Source organism: Asterias amurensis, chromosome 3, assembly GCF_032118995.1.
Source record: "Asterias amurensis chromosome 3, ASM3211899v1".
NCBI classification, from domain to species: domain Eukaryota; kingdom Metazoa; phylum Echinodermata; class Asteroidea; order Forcipulatida; family Asteriidae; genus Asterias; species Asterias amurensis.
The window spans coordinates 7341881-7363029 of NC_092650.1; the positions used below are offsets into that span (position 1 = coordinate 7341881).

At 38.7% G+C, this 21149-nt stretch overlaps 1 protein-coding gene across 2 annotated transcripts in view; it reads left to right on the plus strand.

Annotated features, from left to right (window-relative positions):
* LOC139935096 (uncharacterized) overlaps positions 1-21149 on the plus strand; it is a 151468-nt gene that overhangs the window by 64849 nt on the left and 65470 nt on the right. For both annotated transcript variants that reach the window (XR_011785755.1, XM_071929557.1), the window contains exon 5: positions 18927-19120. Coding sequence is in view for 1 of the 2 variants with exons in the window: in XM_071929557.1 (XP_071785658.1) it covers positions 18927-19120 (194 nt within the window). In the remaining variant the exon portion in view is untranslated. The remainder of the gene's footprint in view (positions 1-18926; positions 19121-21149) is intronic.

Sequence of the window (21149 nt, forward strand, 5' to 3'; positions counted from 1 at the left end):
ATGCTTTAGTAGACATGTGTTGTTTCTGTAATTTAACAGATGGTTTATTTGTATGTAATTGTTCCCCTCTGTATTTTAACTATTTGCGATTGATCACATTATTTTTGTTGAAAAAAAAATATATATATATAGCAGGTAGACTCGACAACAAAACTAAGGAATTTTTAGGCGTGTGCAGAAAATAACTTGGCAGTGTATTAAAGTTTGGGTTATAGATTGGTTTCTGTTAATGTAATCAGGCAACCTAAGATACAGTACAATTAAGTCACGTGATACGTGAAATATTCTACAGTACTTCCCGAGAAAACAGAAAGAAAAGGAAAAAAACGTCACAGCAAAAAATAAAATTAATTGTTCCATACACATCACCGTTTCCATGAAGTGACAAATGTGCACCAGAGAAAAATCCCTGTTTGGAAAAGGAAAAAAAAAGAAAGAAAAAAACACATACGAAGTTGAGCTACATGTATTTTTGAAACCATTAAAGGCGGTGGACACTATTGGTAATTGTCAAAGACTAGCCCTCACAGTTGGTGTATCTTAACATATGCATAAAATAACAAATTTGTGAAAATTTGAGCTCAATCGGTCATCGAACTTGCAAGATAATAATGAAAGAAAAAACACCCTAGTCACACGAAGTTGTGTGCGTTTAGATGGTTGATTTCGGGGCTTTAAGTTCTAAAGCTGAGGTCTCGAAATCAAATTCTTGGAAAACTACTTCTTTCTTGAAAAAACTATGGCACTCCAGAGGGAGTCGTTTCTCACAGTGTTTTATACCATCAACCTCTCCCCATTACTCGTCACCAAGAAAGGTTTTATGCTAATAATTATTTTGAGTGATTACCAATAGTGTCCACTGCATTTAAGGAGATTGCTCACTATTATTTTGTGTGAAGTTGTGTATTATTATTAGTAGTAGTATTATTTTGGACTGGCCTGCAGTGTGTGGGTTATATTAGCCGGAATATTTTCAGTGTGCCTTCAATGCATTGGTTAATGGAAACAGGTTCAACACTAGTTCAAGCCAGCTGATCACTCAGCTACAAAGGAAAGGGTTCTTTTTGTGTCATACTTTTGTAGATTTATAAAACAAACTTGCAAGACATCCTTCACAATCACACACTGGTTTTTTGGGGGTGGGGACAAATGTGCTGTTGATAAATATCTTAGAATTATGTCTCAATTTCATGTCTAATCTGTGGAGAGATTTGATTTGTCTGTGTCAGGTATTTGTTTGTGTACTATACTGTATGACATTGCATAGTTTTAAAATGTTTCAATTTCAAGCTGAAACAAACAAGGAAGCGGCATGAAGGAATGTTTCCCGATTGATAGAGAAATCCTTTCTTGTTTGTGTGTGTTTTTGTTATATTTCTTGTACATGCCAATGTCGATGTAGTCCCTGATTTCGAGACAGTTGATAAATATTCCTCCCGATGTTGAGACTAGCTACACAAGAATGTGTATGCACCGAGACAAAACTATCTCTTGACTCTCTGAGACTCGTATTTTCTGTCACATTCACTTCCTTGTTTTATAGGCTGCTAGAATTCAGCAACCCCCCCCCCTCCCCAATATGATTGTAAATGTTTTACACCAAATCCAAAGTCAATAATAATCATAATACATTGTAATAGTTAAATTTCACGCCGCGTCCTTCAGGCCGCGTCCCAAAGCGCTTCACATTAAACTACCCCAGTTATCCCTGGTCACTGGGCCTTAAATCATTCCAAAAACCATCTCAGCTCCCTGGGGGTAATACAGCCTTGTGCAACAAATGCGCTACTCGGCTTAATCAATTACAAGAGAACCATCTCTTCCCTCACAGGTACCCAGTTAACCACTGGGTGGAGAGAAGCTTATGGTTGAGTGTCTTGATTTTTAACAGGACACAAGTGTCACGACCGGGATTTGAACCCCACAACTCTGCTGATCAAACACCAGAGCTTGAATCCGGCGCTTTAACCGGTGGCTACGACACCCCATTATACCTCTTTGTTTGTGATGCGATCAGGCAAAATATAGTCCACCCAGGTAGTTTTGTATTTGTTTTATAAATAAATTTGAAAAACTGTGCACACTGTTAAATCACATGATGATTACCACCTTTGGTTCAAAGCTTGTGAAAGTAGAAACACTAAATATGCGATTATTGTTAAAATAAAATTTAGAAAAAGGGGTATTAATTTTGTTATTGAGAATTTTCCATGGCACATTTAATTTCAGCCCTTTTTGATTTTAATTATGAGGAAGGCAGTCGTCAACATAAAGTAAGATATATTTTGGTTTATAATAAAAAAGCGTCCTCTATTGGAAAAAAATAACTACGGTGTGTTTTTGTGCATAATCTAGGCACTGAAGTCACCGCAGCAAATAGTGCGCATGAGTGCTCAACACTTGCGTGCGGCGTGCCGGATTGGTGTATAGCTTGATCTCATCACATTAGTTTGTCATCACATCCAATGATGGTTGATAACGTTGAAAAGGCTCATTCCTGGCAAAGGTAATGAACCCAACAATGTGCAGTAATCGTGGAAACATTCATGTACTCGATAAGTTTATTGACCTTTCTTTTACATGTAGAGAGGGGGGGGGGGGTGTGTGTCATCAATGCATGACAGCAACATCTCTGAATAATTTGAATGACAGTTTGACCTGAATTATTTGAGGTCATCAGACACCCACTGGATGGTCTCACCCCAGTGGCAATCTGGTGACCCCATTAAGACCAAGGTCCAACTCTAATGCAGTCTGGTCATGTACATGTACATTGTCCACAATCTAATCTGTTCCCGCTGGGTGATATACTAAAATCCAGGGGCATAATTGATATAATACATGTAGCATAATTGATATAATACATGTAGTGAATGATGAGAGTTCACATGGTACATGTCATTGTGTACGTAGTTTTAAAAATAATCATGTAATTGAATTAATGATTGAAATGTGCATTCAGGGAAGCACCTACCCCCCCCCCCCCAAAAAAAAAAAAAAATATATATAAATAAATAAATAATAATAATAAAATAAATAACCCTCCCCCAAAGAATTTCAGACTTTTCACTTTGATGGGTGAACTTGGCTCTGTATTTGACGCAGTGTATTGGTCCATGGAGGTATAGAAACAGATTGGTCCACCATAGAATGGTCTATCATCATAGATTGGTCTATCATCATAGATTGGTCTATCATCATAGATTGGTCTATCATCATAGATTGGTCTATCATCATAGATTGGTCTATCATAATTAAATGTCAAACACACCCCCTCTACCCCTGGCCCCTTTTGTCTGCTTGCCATCACTTCATCAAAAATGCATTACTGTGTAAATGGTTTTGTTGTCTTTTTTCAAGGAGTTATCATCAACTTCTTGGTTTTATCATATTATTGGGTTATCATTTCGTAGTATTGAACAGCTAGCTAGCACTTGTAAAGCTGGCCTCACAGGTAAAATGAATGTCACACTTAGTCCTGTATTGCACCAGCTTGTGTGGAAACATGATTGTCAATGGTGTGATATGACAATGTCATGCCTCATTTAATTTTCACAAAATGCATTATTATTGCTTTTTATGATGTTGTTGCGCACTATACATGTACATGTAGGGCTAAGTCACTGTGCCTGATCATGTGATGATACAGATATAACACTAAAGAATGGACAAGGGGTGTTCATATATTACTCTTGTATATTTTCATGTAAGGATACTATATGGATTTGCCATTGGCGGGCTGAAGAGAGGAGTATAGCAATGCCCACCAACCCTCACTCTTAAATCTATAATAATGAGTTATGTGCAATGCCAATACTAATTACCTCCTGTGAACTCAAGGGGGGTGAACATTATTGTCAGACAGATTTTCTCTCATGATCCCTAAGTCACTTAGGAACCGTCTAGACTTGGGGAAGCTGTATAATTTATATTGTGCAATGCTGGCGAGAGTAAGGCCAGTCTGAAACTTAGTGGTGTTTCTCTTGCATTGGGTTTCCTTGTTTTATATTTTTTTTTTATCTGTGAGTGTTTTTCTCCCTTTTTTTTGGGGGGGGGGGGGGTGGGTTTGGTGAGGATATGTTTTTTCCCTGTGGGTTAGCGATCAGTCACGTGTGGTTAACTGGTCATCTATTAGAGCTCTTTGCTATTTAACTGGTGTGTACTCGTGCCATGTTCTCCGGATGATTTATACCAGACTTGTCGTTTTATGGAATAGTGGTATGTACTTTGTTTCTTTTAGGTTTTTTTTTGTACTAAGGGGTGGTGGTGGTGGGTGGGGCGGGTGGGGGGGGTGGGTCAGTTAATTGGATTTAGAACATTGCCCATACATGTACATGTACCATGTATGTTTGTTTTAATGTGGTTTGTAGAAAAAGAAATGCAGCTCAACACAAACCACATATGTAGTTAAAAAAACAATTTTGCTACTTTTGTAAAACTAGTAAACCGGAGAGCTCCGTTTCGCTTCCTTTTCTATTTTATTGTTTTCAATTAAATAGTTTTACTGATATGATTTTACTGTGGAACATGGGTTTACTATGTTAACTGCATGCCCTGTTGCTTGTGCTAAGTGGTTAAGTGGTTCTAGAATGCAAGGATGGTGGGTTCGAATCCCACCCGAGTAGTATGCCAGCGGATTTTCTTTTTCATACGCTTTATTGAATTAGTATGACGACAATTGAGTCAGACTATAGCTTCGGAGTATGTTTGTTTGTTCGTTTGTTTGAATGATCTTCCCGTCAAGGGAACTCGGCAAACTCCTAGAAGTACAAGGGGGATATAAACACCAAGCTGGCAATAGCTAATCTCTCTCTCACAAACATTGGTTTAAGTCTATGATTAAGAATTGCACAAATCAGGAAACTGTGATACATTAACTAGACGACAATATGTTGTTCTACTCAGTGTGAAATCAGTGGTTAGCTGGGGGATTCGAACCCAGTAGAAAGAGAATGCGCTCTGAATCAGCATGTGGGAAGGCAGGTAGGAGTTTGGGAGTCTTTTGTAGTGTGCGTTTGGGCTATTGTTTAACAAATCAATCGATGTATCAGAGGGAGTTAACAAATATAGCGCCAAAAATGCTTTGTTTTTTGTTCAGCGCCTGTCAGAAATGATCATTATTTTGGTTTGTAGAATAGGGTGGTTGCGTTGGCGTAGTATTATCTTTCCGCGCCTTAAATTTCTGGGATCTCAGTTGAAATCACACCGAGATGAGGGGCACTATGTGGATTGGGTTTCGGTCCCTACCTGACTGCGTGGGTTTTCCCTGGAATAACTCTCTAGGTTTTTCCTCCCACATCTAAAAAAAAAAACCTGACACTTCCTTCCTTGTCTTCTCTTCATTGGGTTTCTTTCTCACAATGTTTGTTACCATCAACCTCAAGACTTCAAGCCAGAAGTCTTTACTTAATTTAGCGAGAAATTACCTCCTTTTCAATCACTACGTTATTTCGGAGGGAGTCGTTTCCTACAATGTTCTATTCTATCAACAGCTCTCCAATGCTCGTTACCAAGTCGGTTTTATATTTGTTTTGAGTACTTACCAAACGTGTACCTTCCCTTTTATGTGAAAGGGACTCTAGTCTAGTCTTATTCAGGGTTAAATTTTACCAGGATGAGGCCAGTTTTGAGTTTGTTAAGCCGGAGAAATTTTAGCCCTAAAAAGTGTAGTGTGAACGCTCCACTTCATCCGAAGAATCTCTGTGTTCAATTTTTCCTTAGCACGGAGATTCTCCTGGTTAAAGCATAGTGTGAAAGGGGCAAAAGATGTGTCTGACCGACGGGGGTCCTGCAGAGGCCAATGTTGTGTTCTTTGCAGAGAATGTTGGCTAGTTCACAAGTAGTAGGAATGATTTAAGGCGCAGCAAATGGGAGTCCGCATACTGTGCTAAATTGAGCTTCGGCAAGGGGGGGGGACCCTAGTAGGTTGACATGTTGCTCGTAAGGAAATTTATCGTGTGTTAGGGAAGGTTGGAATTCTTCTTGTTAAATGTTTGCGCCTGTCATAAAAAAAAAATTTGATTGATGGTCTTGTTGTTCAGATATTGATGGTAATGTTCACAGGCACAATGCGTCGTGTCTAAACACGGGGGTGCTATTTTTGTCTCCAGATTTATCTTCGCTCCTTTCGGTTCACCCCGTGTTAAGCTCCCGCAAACGGCACTTGCGGACTGGACATCACCATCGCCTAGTAATTAATTTAAATTAGTGTTTTGTTTGGGTGAGTTTTGCCCATTGGGCAGAAATGAATAAAAAAGGTCTGCTCATATTTTGATGTGGAAAAAGTACTAAATAAAAACAATTCTGAGGGGGTTGTAAAATGATGACTCCAGTGACTGGAAACAATTTTTTATTTTGTGTTCAGACTGGGTTTCCAGTCATTTTTGTATGAGCAGACAGTCACATGGTCCTAGTGCTTTTTTCTGAGAAGCTTCAGCGAATTCCATTGTATTCATGGATGTTGGCTGGCTGAGGACTCCCCCCTCATTGAAGAGGAAAATAAGGATGCTTGCAATTATTGTACTGTTATTGTATTGTGTAAGTTTCTTCTAGTGCAGTAAGGTCTTGGCAAATCATTTTCGGACTGACTGTCTCCCTTGATGAATGAGGTTTTCAACAATGTTTATCTTTATGATATACATATAGATGAGTTTTTTTAATATGTAAGGAGTGTGCAAAATGGGGTGGGGTGGTGAGCTTTGAAACATCTCACGCATACATGTAGCTGGCCTCTTGACTTGGCATCTCTGAATAAGCGTTACTGTAATGTAAAGCTCATTGATACGGTTATTGTGAAATGAAATATATAAGAGTTAATATTATTAATATTACTGTTAAGTTGGGAACTCCCCCCCCCCCATCCCTACTTTATACATTCATTTAAAGGCACTGGACATTATTGGTGATTTATCAAAATAATTGTTGGCATAAAAAAACTGACTGGTTAACGATCAATGGAGTGCTGTTGTTGGTATAAAGTATGCTCCCCCCGAAATAACTCAAATTTCGAGAAAGAAGTAATTTTCCCCTAAAATATTTGAATTGGTTTCAAGACCTCAGATTTAGAATTTCAGGTCTCGGAATCGAGCATCTGAAAGCATCCACACAACTTCAAGTGACAAGGGTGTTTTTCTTCCATTGTTATCTCGCAACTTCAACAACAAATTGAGTTCAAATTTTCACAGATTTTATGCATATGTTGGGATACACCCAGTGAGCAGACTGGTCTTTGACAACAACCAAAGGTGTCCAGTGTCTTTTATATTTACTATGGTGTCTTCTCTTAAAGGCAGTGGACACTATTGGTAATTGTCAAAGACTACCCTTCACAGTTGGTGTATCTCAACAGATGCATAAAATAACAAACCTGTGAAAACTTGAGCTCAATCGGTCATCGAACTTGCGAGATAATAATGAAAAAAAAAACAGATGGTTGATTTCGAAACATCAAGTTCTAAATCTGAGGTCTCGAAATCAAATTCGTGGAAAATTACTTCTTTCTCGAAAACTATGGCACTTTAGAGGGAGCCGTTTCTCACAATGTTTTATATTATCAACCTCTCCCCATTACTTGTTACCAATTAAAGGAACATGTTTGCCTTGGATCGAACGAGTTGGTCTATAAAAAGCGTTTGTAACCGTTTTTTATAAAATGCATATGGTTGGAAAGATGTTTGAAAAGTAGAATACAATGATCCACACAAGTTTGCCTCGAAATTGCGTGGTTTTCCTATTACTGCGCGAACTAACATGGTCGGCCATTTATGGGAGTCAAAAATTTGACTCCCATAAATGGCTGACCGTGTTAGTCGACGAGGTAAAAGGAAAACCACGCAATTTTGAGGCATGTTTGTGTGGATCATTGTATTCTAATTTTACAACATCTTTCTACCCATATGCATTTAATAAAAAACAGTTACAAACGCTTTTCAAAGACCAACTCGACCGATCCAAGGCAACGTGTTCCTTTAAGGTTTTATTCTAATAATTATTTTGAGTAATTACCAATAGTGTCCACTTCCTTTCAGTAGGAGGCCTATAATCCTTACGGGTGGTTTTAGGACAAACTAAATAAGTGAGTGTGGATTAGTTCTTTATTCTGCGCCAACTCCCCCCCCCCCCCTTCCATCCCCTCCCCCAATCGTCACCCAATATCATTGTTCAATTTTCAAAGCCGCCTTTTGTTGACATGTTAAGAACTGCTTCTGGAAATATCTCGGCTTTTCAGCTTTTCAGCTTTTCAATTCGGATTATAAAAATGATGAAATCTCGATTATGTTGCTTGAATCATAGAAAACCTATTGTTGAGTGCATTATTCCTGGGTTAAATGTTAGTACATGTGGAGCCATAGGCCTAAATGTAACTTCAGGCTGAAGTCACAACAATACCTCAGTTGTACAGGAGGTTTGAAACTGGTTCACCTTTCCATGACCCTTACTTCCTCCTAGCAAAACAAGTGAACAGCCTACATGTTTATATCCAAAATTGAAATTTAGATTGTGTTGTCGTTGTTTGTAAAACCATTTACAATTCACTGAATTAGATTATAACTGTTCAGTTGTGGTAGCTCCAGCCAAAAAAAAAAAAAAAAACAGATCCCGTACTGTGACTATATGAGTACTTGACACAACCTAGCTCTTTCCAAAGCGGCCGCAATTCTTTTCGAAGAGGTCTTGATGGGACCGCAGACCTCTTCAGCTCGAGGTGATGATCTAGAACCTTTTATAACAATAATGGTTCTTAAACTGGAAGAGTTGATAAATCATCAACTTTGCCAAATTATAGTGATTTGGGGTTGAACAAAGACAAATTGTCTAAAGCGGGGTTTGAACCACAACCTCCAGATTAATGTGCCAGCGCTCTACTAACCGAGCCATCTTTAGCTCTATTTTGTCGATCTCCCTAATTTGTCAATATCTTTGTCAGGGCTGGGGGTGCCTGGTGCATGAGGGATCACACCCACATTTGAGATACAATCTGGGAAGCAGCAGGGTTTAATTAAAAAATTAAAAAATTAAATATAAAAAAACCCAACAAATCAGGTTTCAGAGTTCTGCCCCATGATTTGTCAAAAGTGTAGGCCATTTTGGACCCAATTTATTTTTGTATGTTTGGCCAAAGCACCCTAAATGAACAAGGTCCGTGGAACGTTTTCTACTTGGCATTAATCTTGGTTTTAAAAGCTCTACATGTGTGCTACTCTGCAATTTGGATAATTCTATATGGTTTCCCCGCGAAAATGTTTGTGAAATTATATTATACCTATTGTTTTCTTGTGTGTGTACTGGATGAAATAAGCAGTTCAAGTGAAACGGCTGCTCGATATGGTAGCTTGTGCATATCGAAAACTCTGGATCAACAAAGAATTGATCCATTGTGGTCTGGTTGATTGACTCGCGCCCTTAGATTGACTTTAGGTAACAGAAAATAGTATATTCTTTTGTCTGCAACCGCAAAAGGTGAAAAGGTTTTTTTTTTACATGGATTGGCATTGCAACAGACGGCTAAAGTGTTCTTGATACTTTCTGTACACTGGATCTTCAGACATGTTAGAGACTGGAAAGCACTTTATTTGATATAGTATGACTGTATGTAAGTAAGTAATGACCATAGATTTGGATAATACAATATACATCTGAGGGAGTTTAGGACTTCTTGACTTGCATTAATATGAACACTAAAAGTAACATAAACAATTAAAGTGGTTTTTGCTTGTTTTGTTTTTGTTTTTAAGATTGCCAATATTGATTGCAGTGACAGTCATGATTGCTAATTTCAACGACTTGATTGACTTCGCTGACTCCACCACTACAAAGTGAACTAGCATAGCCTGCCCCATGTACTTAAACTTTCCATTTACAACAACAACAACATTATTTTTCTTCAGTTTTCTGATGGATAACTAGTGTAATGAGATAGCACTTTGAAGCTACATGTACATGTAGTCTTCATTCTATCTAGTCAAGTGTCAGTTATTAAGTTCCAACACTTGTTCGAGCCCCTACTTTTTTTAGGGGAAACAAAATTATTGTGAGAGATTTCAGGCATGAGATTGTAAAGACTTTTGGCTGAATTCATACTTTTTATGTCGGCCTGGTGGTGAAGAAAATCAGGCAACATTTTTGTCCACAAATAAAGAAATCCTGCTCATTGGTCTACTTCTCTAATGCTTTGGATACTGTTTCTAAAAGCTCCTTGTAATCTTTAACCCCAGGGGTTAGTTACCAAACGGTAGAAATGCCATAATTTCAACATAACTTTGAATTTGTTTCCAAGTTTCATCTTTTTCGTCAGGAATTACTCTCACCCCTGAGATTTCCTCCACCCTTTGGTGAAATCTTGAATTTAGCCCAGGTGCGTAAATTGAAGAAAAAGGGTTGGGGGGGGGGGGGAGAACTTTTTTAGTCTTCAAAACTCACCTAGGGGCAGCCGTCGATTTCACAAAGAGTTAGGATTTGTCTTATCTCGAGTTAGGACGAGTAACTCTTCCTAACTTAGGATTAATCTTAAGGTCTGCATGCTACAGTGCAGTGTTGGGACTTGTCCTAAGTCCTACGATTAGTCTTAAGTTAGAAAGAGTTTTGTGAAATGGACAGCAGGTTAAGGAGATTCAAGTTTCTGTGGTGTTCAGTTGTGAATGCTGTGGCCAGAGATGTAGTCGGTAGTTACCGCTGTCACCTCGCTAAATGTAGGTGGGTCCGACGTTCTTTTTTCCTTTTTCGCAATAAGTAGACACTGTATTCAGCTGGAACTTTTACAGAGGACTTTGATTGTATCCTTATTGAAAATGGGGATATAAATCAGCTACATTGAAATAAAAAAGGAAACAATCTATGACCCTACATTTACCTTTAAACAGCAAACTGACAAAGCTTTGTACGTGCCCTATTGCACGTACACCAGCCCCAACCCCTCCTGTGAAAGGTTGGTTGGTTACATGTTAACAAAATAAACACATTTTGAAGTCGCTATTTTTTTAAATTTTAAACTTGCTACCATTGCCACATTTTCTGAGGATATTTATCATCTGAAATACCAGGCATGCATCTTTATCAGCTGATTTGCCTGGGTTTTTTTTCTTCGGTTTTTTTCTTTTTCTCAGCTCATTCTTTGAAAACCAGAACTTGAAATACATGATTGAGAGGGCAAGGCCCTTTTCATTTTGCAAAGGGCACTTCAATTTTGAAAATCTTCAAGTCTATTTAGAGACTATGATTTGTTTTTACCCTTGCAGTACACCGATGTGTCTCAAAGGGTTTGGTAACTTTGTTGTAACACAAAATACGATGACCACAGATTTACATTAAACTTACCATCACGGTTTGAAGATAATGGTGGTAGAATATTATTTGCTGAGGTGCTGTAGTTGTTGAGAAACTAGTAAAACAATGTCGCAAACATAATTTTCGTCTTAGGAGATGAATATTATTTTAGCAGTACTATGTAACCATGAGTATGGGTATTCAAACCGTGTAAGTTGAAATGAAAGTCGGTGAACGTTGTGTTTTGTGTCATGAATACAAAAAGTACCCAACCACTTTAAAGGCAGTGGACACTATTGGTGATTACTTAAAATATTGATTACACATGTAGTATACAACCGTACTTGATAAAGAGTAATGGAAAGCTGTCGATTTTATAAAACATTGTGAGAAAGGTTGTGTGACAAGGTTGTTTTTTCATTCATTAGGATCTTGCAACTTCAAACGTCCGATTGAGCTAAAATTTTCACAGGTTTGTTATTTTATGCATATTGTTGAGATACAGCAAGTGAGAAGACTGGCTTTGACAATTACAAATAGCATCCAATGTCTTTAAGCACTTTCTTGAGCAGAGACACTCAGTACTTTCTTGAGCAGAGACACTCAGTACTTTCTTGAGCAGAGACACTCAGTACTTTCTTGAGCAGAGACACTCAGTACTTTCTTGAGCAGAGACACTCAGTACTTTCTTGAGCAGAGACACTCAGTACTTTCTTGAGCAGAGACACTCAGTACTTTCTTGAGCAGAGACACCCAGTACTTTCTTGAGCAGAGACACTCAGTACTTTCTTGAGCAGAGACACCCAGTACTTTCTTGAGCAGAGACACTCAGTACTTTCTTGAGCAGAGACACTCAGTACTTTCTTGAGCAGAGACACTCAGTACTTTCTTGAGCAGAGACACTCAGTACTTTCTTGAGCAGAGACACTCAGTACTTTCATGAGCAGAGACACCCAGTACTTTCTTGAGCAGAGACACTCAGTACTTTCTTGAGCAGAGACACTCAGTACTTTCTTGAGCAGAGACACTCAGTACTTTCTTGAGCAGAGACACCCAGTACTTTCTTGAGCAGAGACACTCAGTACTTTCTTGAGCAGAGACACTCAGTACTTTCTTGAGCAGAGACACCCAGTACTTTCATGAGCAGAGACCTTATTGAAGTGGCACCAAGGCAAACACCAGGGCAACAGAGGTCACTCTAGCCTTTGTGTTCATTCAAGGCCTGACAAACTGAACAACATTGTGCAGTCTTGAGTCTTGAGTTGACTCGCCCAGACGCTAAAATCTTTGGCCTCTGGTCTGCAATTTCAATGTCAAAATTGAGACCTTAGAAACAAGGACGAATGCCTCAGAAATTTAAAATATGAAGTTGTGTCAAATAGTGTTTAAAATTGTTCTGCAAAACTAAACCTGACTAAAACCTCTCCTTTTTTTTTTTTTTTACACACAAAATACAATCAATACCTGTGTAGCAAGCAAATAAAAAATCAACTTATTGAAGAAAATGTTTTGCTGGTTGTGTTGTGTTTACTAGTTGTTTTGGTGCTGTACTTGTACGGTAGGCTCCCTCACTGTATCTCTTTAAATCAGAGGCCAAGAATTAATTCACTTATTCCATATATAAATTTCAATGCATGTACATCAGCCTTGCATGTTTTGTCCCGTCCCCCCCCCCCCCCTGTCCGTTTGCCGTCATAACAGCTTCTTGTGCCCGTTCACCCATGTCTGATGCATTCATGTGAAGAAAGGGCCCCTGTCTGGCAGGATGCACGGGTCCCACGGTCACGCAATGCATTCAGGAAAGAGAAAAAAAATTAACTGGCTGCTATGGTATGCGATATCGGACAGTAGTTGATAACAGCATTACGACAACAGAACTAACGGTCTGGATCGGTGGGGTATCGGTTCTCGTTATTTTTATTTTTTTCTCTTTGGTTAATAGACGACAAATAAAAACCCATTGTACGTGATTAACTCTTTAAAGGATTTGGGTACCTTTTCAAAATGTCCATAGATTTACATTAAAATTACAGGGTTTGAAGATAATGATAGTGGAAAGCTTCCCTGCAAATATTACTTACTGAGGTGCTGTAGTTTTTGAGAAATGAGTAAAACAATGTCATGAAGATACGTTTGTAAAATGATTATAGTAATTTTCGTCTCATGAGATGAAAATAATTTTCATGATATTGTTTTACTCATTTTCCCAAAACTTACAGCACCTCAGCACATAAGGGAAGCTTTTTACTATCATTATCTTCAAACTGTGTAAGTTTAATGTAAATCTGTGGACATTGTGTTTTTTGTCCTACAAAAGTTACATAGACCCTTTAATCTGAGCACTGGGGATTTCATTACCTACACATCCTCCTTGTGTCAAATTAGAAAAAAACTGTGAATCATGGATAGGTGTCTGTGAATCATGTATTTTTTTATTTTATTTTTTGGTGGGTTTTTGATGGATGAGGCTCTCCATACAGCTTGTGTGCAAAGCGCACGTGTCCAGACAGAAGATTGTCTGGTTTTGGCAGTGGGATATTTACGCAGTGTCTGTGTATAGAGGTGTATGAACGGTGTACATTTGTATAGAGTGGACAAGCCAGAGCAACACACACTCATAGACAGACGTATATACATAACATTGCACAGTGTGTTATAGTATGCCAGTTATCTGCCAGTGTCACTCCAGGAAGGTGTTATCAGTGGTATTATGACAAATGCTGCATGACGTTGGTTCCCACACGGTGCGCCAGCAGACTGACGTTGGGACTACGGTCTGTCTAGAAGTTCGTCGTTATAATGAACCCTTTGGATTCAATTCTCTGCGCATCAGGTGAAGTATTTTGTTTTGGGCTTGTGCTTGAGTAGGCCTATCGCTTGTTGTCGAGCAAACTATTTATGTGATTTGCCGACGAGAATCGATCGGTACTGAACATCTAGGCTGCTTGTCTGTCGTAACACATCCTCATTGTACGTAGAGGTGTTGTTATTGCTAGAAGTCTAGGTATGATGTGAGTGGCTGATAGTCTGGTACTTCATGTTGGGTTTCCCGGGATCATTGATGTGTGAATAATAATATTACTAATAGCAATGTAGTCTTGTATAGTTCATGTATCCACCAATTAGGTACTCAATGTGCTTGAACAAAAAGAGACACTTTAAAAAAAAAAAAAAAATTGTTTTTTATTATTATGAATTACTACATGTAGCTTGAGACTGGTTTATGTAGCAGGGATTTTCAATGTGCTGCGACACATTGGCAGCCACTGCTAGAAACGATTAGTGTAAATGGGTTCTTCTACTTGCATTCCATGACACAGAGGACCAATGGATTTACATTCTATCTGAAGGACACAGCATTCAAATGGTCATGGCCGGGACTCATAAAGTACACAATCTGCTGACCAGAAACCCCAAAGCTCGAGTCCGGTGCGCTTGACACCGCTTGGCTACGTCATGTTGGTGGACTCCATGGTGCATGAATGCTGCCGTTAAACGTACGTGTACATGTCTGCCATAGAGAGCGAAATCGTTAAAAAATGTTTGACAATGAGCCCATTACGTATTTCTGCCTGACTGACTGCTTAGATATCATTTTGTGGTGCACAATGGATTCATTGAAACAATGCGTTTTGTTTTCTGATGATTTTTTAATTATTGAATGATTTTTTATATATTAAATACCTTACAAATATGAACAACTTAGATTTTGCCTTTTATAATTTTGAACTTTTGACAAACTTTTATTTGTTTGTTCAAGTTTATGTCCCCATTCCAAATTCCGGTACAGAAATAGAATTGATAACAATTGGATTTGGGTCCCCATAGCTTAAAAAAAGAACAGTGGACTCTGCTTTTTATTGTGATGTAAATGATAACTTTTATCTTTGCCATTCTGAATGACCCCAATGCCCAATTTTGTAGAGCAGCAAAGTAGCTACTCGCAACACTTTTATGCATGCAAGAATAAGCTGACCAGCCAGTTTACCATGTCGTAACGCACCATCTTCGATTGGTATTCTGTATTGCTTAGCAGTAAACTGTTCATCTAAATTGTTTGCTTAAAGGCAGGTTACACTTTTGGTAATTGTCAACGACAAGTAGCCTCCATTGGTGTTTCCGAACATATGCAGAAAGTAGCACAGTGAACATTTAGGCTCAATTGGTCGTCAAAGTCGCAAGAAGATAATGAAAGAAAGAACATTCTTGTTGCATACAACTGTGTGCTTTCAGATGCCTACCAAGGCTTGAAGCCCAAGATCCAAATTTGGAGGATTACAAAAATTACCCTTTTTCTCTAAAACTGTACTCATTTTCATTATTGCAGTTTTTAAAGACACTGGACACTGTTGGTAATTGTCAAAGACCAGTCTTATTACTTGGTGTATCTCAACATATATGCATAACATAACAAACCTGTGAAAATTTGAGCTCAATTGGTTGTAGGAGTTGCGAGATAATAATGAAAGAAAGAAACACCCTTGTCACACAAAGTTGTGTGCGTTTAGATGGTTGATTTCGAGACCTCAAATTCTAAATCTGAGGTCTTGAAATCAAATTCGTTGAAAAATTACTTCTTTCTTCGGAAACTACATGTACGTCACTTCAGAGAGAGCCGTTTCACATAATGTTTTGTACTCCCACCCTCTTACTCGTTACCAAGTGAGGTTTTATGCTAATAATTATTTTGTAATACTTGCCATTAGTGTCCACTGCCTTTAACTTGCAAAGTAATACCAAAAGTATATCCTACATACCTTTGAGCAGCTGTATGAATTTAGGCTTTGCTAATGATTTTTTTCAAAATTGTGCCGTATTTTCAAATCATCACCGCTATTAAATTACAGTGTACTTCAAGGCAATTTTCACAATGCAGTTTCAGGTTATAAAATAGAAATGGTAAGTGGATCAGAAGAATGAATAACCACATAACTCAATGCATTAGCAACTCGTTCTTAAATAGAGAGAGAGAGAGAGGGAGAGAGTGAACATGTCAATGCAACCAAGATAAAAAAACTTCAGTGTGAACGGAATGACTAAAATCAACTCATTATGAACAGAGCGCTTTCCTTCGTTAAGTTTCATGGTCTGTACAAAAATAGTTTGGGTTGATTTGAGAAATTGTTGCTCTGTTCTACTAAAAGCTTGGATACAGCGCCCTCTTGTTTGTGGAGATGCGTGAGGAACTGGAGGTACAAGTGGAAAACCATATAGGGCAGGATGTGGCACCAGCATCGAACATCGATAAGGGTCAGTAATGTCACTCTTGAAGATGGAAGACCTTATTTTCATGTGCTCAAGAGTCGCACCTGTTTGGACCCTATTGGAATGTATACAAAACTGTTGATATAACAACATTGTGCTTCCTATGTAATATTGGATATATACAGACATGTTGATAGTCAGGACAAGTACATGCATATAAGACACGTTGTTTAACTCCTGTCAAAACACGATAACAGGGAACTGCTTTTCTCGGATGCGTATCACCACATTTTCTCGTCTAGTATTACTAGTTCCTGATGCGATTGTTTTCCCGATACACACAATGCGTTGTACGGTCGTCTATGCCACATCGTAGTTTACAAGAGAGTTGAAGGTACACAGGATATATGACAGACGATGTGATTTCTGCCAGCCTCCTGTGACAATCCTGACCAGCTTCCTTGGTCTGGTTTGCCGTTGTCGGTCGATCGGTCGGTGGAACGTCCAGGTTGAGATTTCTTCTGTTTGCAGTGTGACTTTGTTCGGTGAGGATCAGGGAGTGCTGACAATGTTGGGATGGTGAAGTCTCCTGGTAGCTGACACCTCGACTGATTCTGCTGGACATCTTACTTTCTTGTTGTTTTGTTAACTCTTGATGTGGCGGTGGTTACTATTGACAAGACGGCTGTCATCTTAAGGAGTATTCTGGCGGTGCTCGTTGGCCAACAACACATTTTCTGGGTGAAGAACTTTTTTTCCTGTACAATTCTAAAGGTCTATTTATTATGCTGGGCTAGTTTGCATTGTAACGTTTTATGTTAAATGATTTGTCTAGTGTAGATTAAAGGGAAGGTTTTTTTGCTGTATACAGCAAACCTTTTTTTTTTTGTATCTTGTGGTTTTTTTCCCGAACTGATAACTTTCCGGGTGAAGAACCTTTTTTCCCTGTATAATGTAAATTCTGTATAATGCAAATTATTTTATTTGGGAGAATTCTAAACCTTCTGTTCTGGTTTGTGAAGTAACCGCAGTTCTTTCAAACTGAAGCCATTTCATGACTGCACATTGTTGTTTAGAATGTGCTACATGTATATTACTACCTGGAATCCTTTTGACAGAAAAGTAAAACCCATTGATTGTTCTATGGTGGGGAATGAGTGTAGTTCGAGAGGTGTGGTTGAGAGTTCAATTTTTATTACCCCCGGTGAAAATTGGTTACGCTCGGTAGTGCATGTACACTGGTTGCCGACGCGCAATGGGATTTCGTCAAACCTATTGTTCGCGCAGACAATTCTTAATTGAAAGCAGGAGCGCCGGGCTTTGTTTCATCAGGCATTGAGGTATTCTCTCATTGACTAGTTTGCTTAGAAATGACCTTACAAGAATTCTGCGATTGGGATGTCAGCTACATGTAGTCAAGTGTAGGTTTGAATGGGGGGGGGGGGGAGGGTGATGATTACTGAACTACTTACAGTCAACATGTTCATCAAGTGAAATGTTGCTGGTTGTTGAGCGTAATTTGTCATCATTATATCCAATGTGAAGTAAGTAAGTAAGGTTTGTGGTGACTCCATGAAAATATCGCAGTAAGTAGTGGTGGGTCTGCGAAGAGCCATTTTGCGGTACTGCTTGACGTTTTGGTCTATGTGCTCCGACCGTCTTCTGGTGAATTATCCAATGTGCACCTAGTCTTGACTGTCATTGTATGATGCTCTCGTCAGTCGATGATTGGACTTTGTACATTAATGAGTTGCCAGCGTTGTCACTAATGTAAGCGTATCATTTTCACAAACTGCTTTCTCAAGAAGACAATCATAGCATACTGAGTAGGATTTGAAACTTTGCATGGTGGAAATACGATATAGAAAGGTTTGCGGTAACACCATGTAATGACTATCTCTAATGAGTTGGGGTGGTTCTGAAAAGAACCGTTGGTTTCAACTCGACGTTTCGATCAGTATGCTCTGATCCGCCTCTTTCCTGCCTCTATTTCCCGCCTTCGTGCATCACCAATCCACCTCCTCAGTACTTATTCATGCTGCATCAGAGTCCAGCTTTCTCCAGAAGACGATCAGAGCATACTGATCGAAACGTCGAGTTGAAACCAACGGTTCTATTCAGAACCACCCCAACTCATTAGAGATAGTCATTACATGGTGTTACCGCAAACCTATCTATATCATAGCATACTGATTGTGACGTCGAGCTGAAACCAGTGGTTCTTCTCAGAACCACCCCAACTCAAATAGAGATTATCATTACATGGTGTTACCACGAACCTTACTAAATCATATTTCCACCATGCAAGGTTTCACATCCTACATATTGTTGTTAAATCCTTTTTGTTAGAAACAGCTATGAATAAAATTCTTCTTTTTCTCTCAATTCATGTTGAGGATAAAAACAAACAATATAATAATTTCGTGTATTTTTTCTTCTCTTTCAACTTGTTTCTGCAGATGACAACAAAAGTGAAGACAACAACAGTAGTATACATCTTTTCTTTCTAGCAATCCTAGCTCCAATAACGCTAATCTGCTTGCTATGCTGTGTAATGTACATACGCCAACGCAGCGATCATCTCCTAATGCCGCCGTTACATCACCGGTCACAGAGACTATCCATGTCTACTCCATCTGATACAACGCCACCAGTAAGTACCCATTTCCTATTTCTCCGCCCCCCCCACCCCTACCTCCCTCAAAGGGGCCAGACCCTCAGCTAAAAAAGCGCTTAGTATCATGTTGAAAATTGTCCCATCTTACCAGTGAAATCAAAGCAATAAAATTCATTGCTAGAACAAAAACAAAAAACATTGCAGGGAGCATTGTACTATTGTTAAAAGTACCCTGTATAAGTTTGTGTCCACAAAGCAGTAAAATTCATTGCTAGAACAACAACAACAACAACAAAAAACATTGCAGGGAGCATTGTACTATTGTTAAAAGTACATGTACCCTGTTTATGTTTGTGTATTAAAGGCAGTGGACACTATTGGTAATTACTCAAAACAATTATTAGCATAAAACCTTTCTCGATATTGAGTAATGGGGAAAGGTTGATAGTATAAAACATTGTGAGAAACGGCTCCCTCTGAAGTAACGTAGTTTTCGAGAAAGAAGTCATTTTCCACAAATTTGATTTCGAGACCTCAGATTAGGAAGTTGAGGTCTCGAAATCAAGCATCGGAAAGCACACAACTTTGTGTGACAAGGGTGTGTTTTTTTTTAGTTTTTTTTTTATCTCGCAACTTCAAAGACCGATTGAGCTCAAATTTTCACAGGTTTGTTATTGTATGCATATGTTGAGATACACCAACTGTGAAGGCTAGTCTTTGACAATTACCAATAGTGTCCAGTGTCTTTAAGTGGCATACACATTTGTACCTTTTTCGTCACCTTTGTCTGACATATTATGACATGAATATATGAATATTTCAAACAGCTAGGTTGAGCATTTTTCAGTAGCCTTTTACCAGGCAAGTTAAATTTGTTTTTGCTAGTCTGCACTAAGCCAGTGTTGAGGCCTGGCAGTGGCACTGAGTTGGTTACCACCGAAGCGAGACAGGCATTGCACTATCAGGAACCATTCCACCATGATTGCAATCCCCCTCTTTAAACCAGGCTTTGCCAGACAGCCATAAATCACAAAACTAACATTTGTTCTTCTTTAGGCACGTTTCAAAAGGATGATGGCTCAGCGATAAAGATTTTCCCACGGCCATTGTTTACAACAATGAGTTTCTTTTTGTTTCACATCGGTCTGTTTTTCTTTCATTTCGCTGTTGTCTTTGCACATTTCCCCCCCCCTGTATTTTTCTAGCAAGCAACTTCCCTGGGGGACTCTTCCCACCTCAGTGCCTGTTATTTCCGTCTGATGGGTTATTTTAATTCACAATTTGTTTCTAGTCTATTTTTTTAAATTGTCTTTCTCTACTTGTTTTTATTTTTGATGCTCACGGAGAGCGATTTTTAATCTCAAGAATGAAATGACTGCCAACTCGAATTGTGGCAGTTCTGGATGTAATGTTGCATCATATTTGTAAAAGTCAGTTTTTTTTAAAATGTTTATTCAGAAGAGAAAAATGGTTAGGAGTGTAAAAGGCAAAATTGCCAGAAGCGCTGTTTGTGATTTAAAAACAAAAACAAAAAACAACATGGAGAGTCATCCATTGTTTTGTTGGTATCATACTATGAAGGTGAACAATTGTGTGTTTTTTTTTTAATGTAAAGCCCGATTCATACTTCCTATACATGCGAATTTGACGTGAATTTGACACCGCAGCTCTGTTTTCGCTGCGATATTCACAAGAGTGTTGAGCGCAACTCAACCCCTGCGAATATGTGGCGTCAACATTTGTATCGCATTCGCAGGAAGTATGAACCGTGCTTTATGCTGGTTTAAAGGGCAAAAAAATACTGTCGCAGTATTTTCACAAGAGAGTCACAACGGCATCTCTGGCCACAGCATTCACAACCTGACACGGACCCTCAAAACTTGGAACAATGGTCCATGCGAGAATCGTTTCAGATTCAAATGTTTTAGTTTGAAAAATTATCCCAACCATTTCACTTTGAAGAGAACCTTTTCTTAAAATAGTTGATACAACCTACAGCTGCAGTTTTGTCACTTTTTTATAAACAGCCTGTAAATCCTGCACTCATTGGAAGTTGCTTCATAAC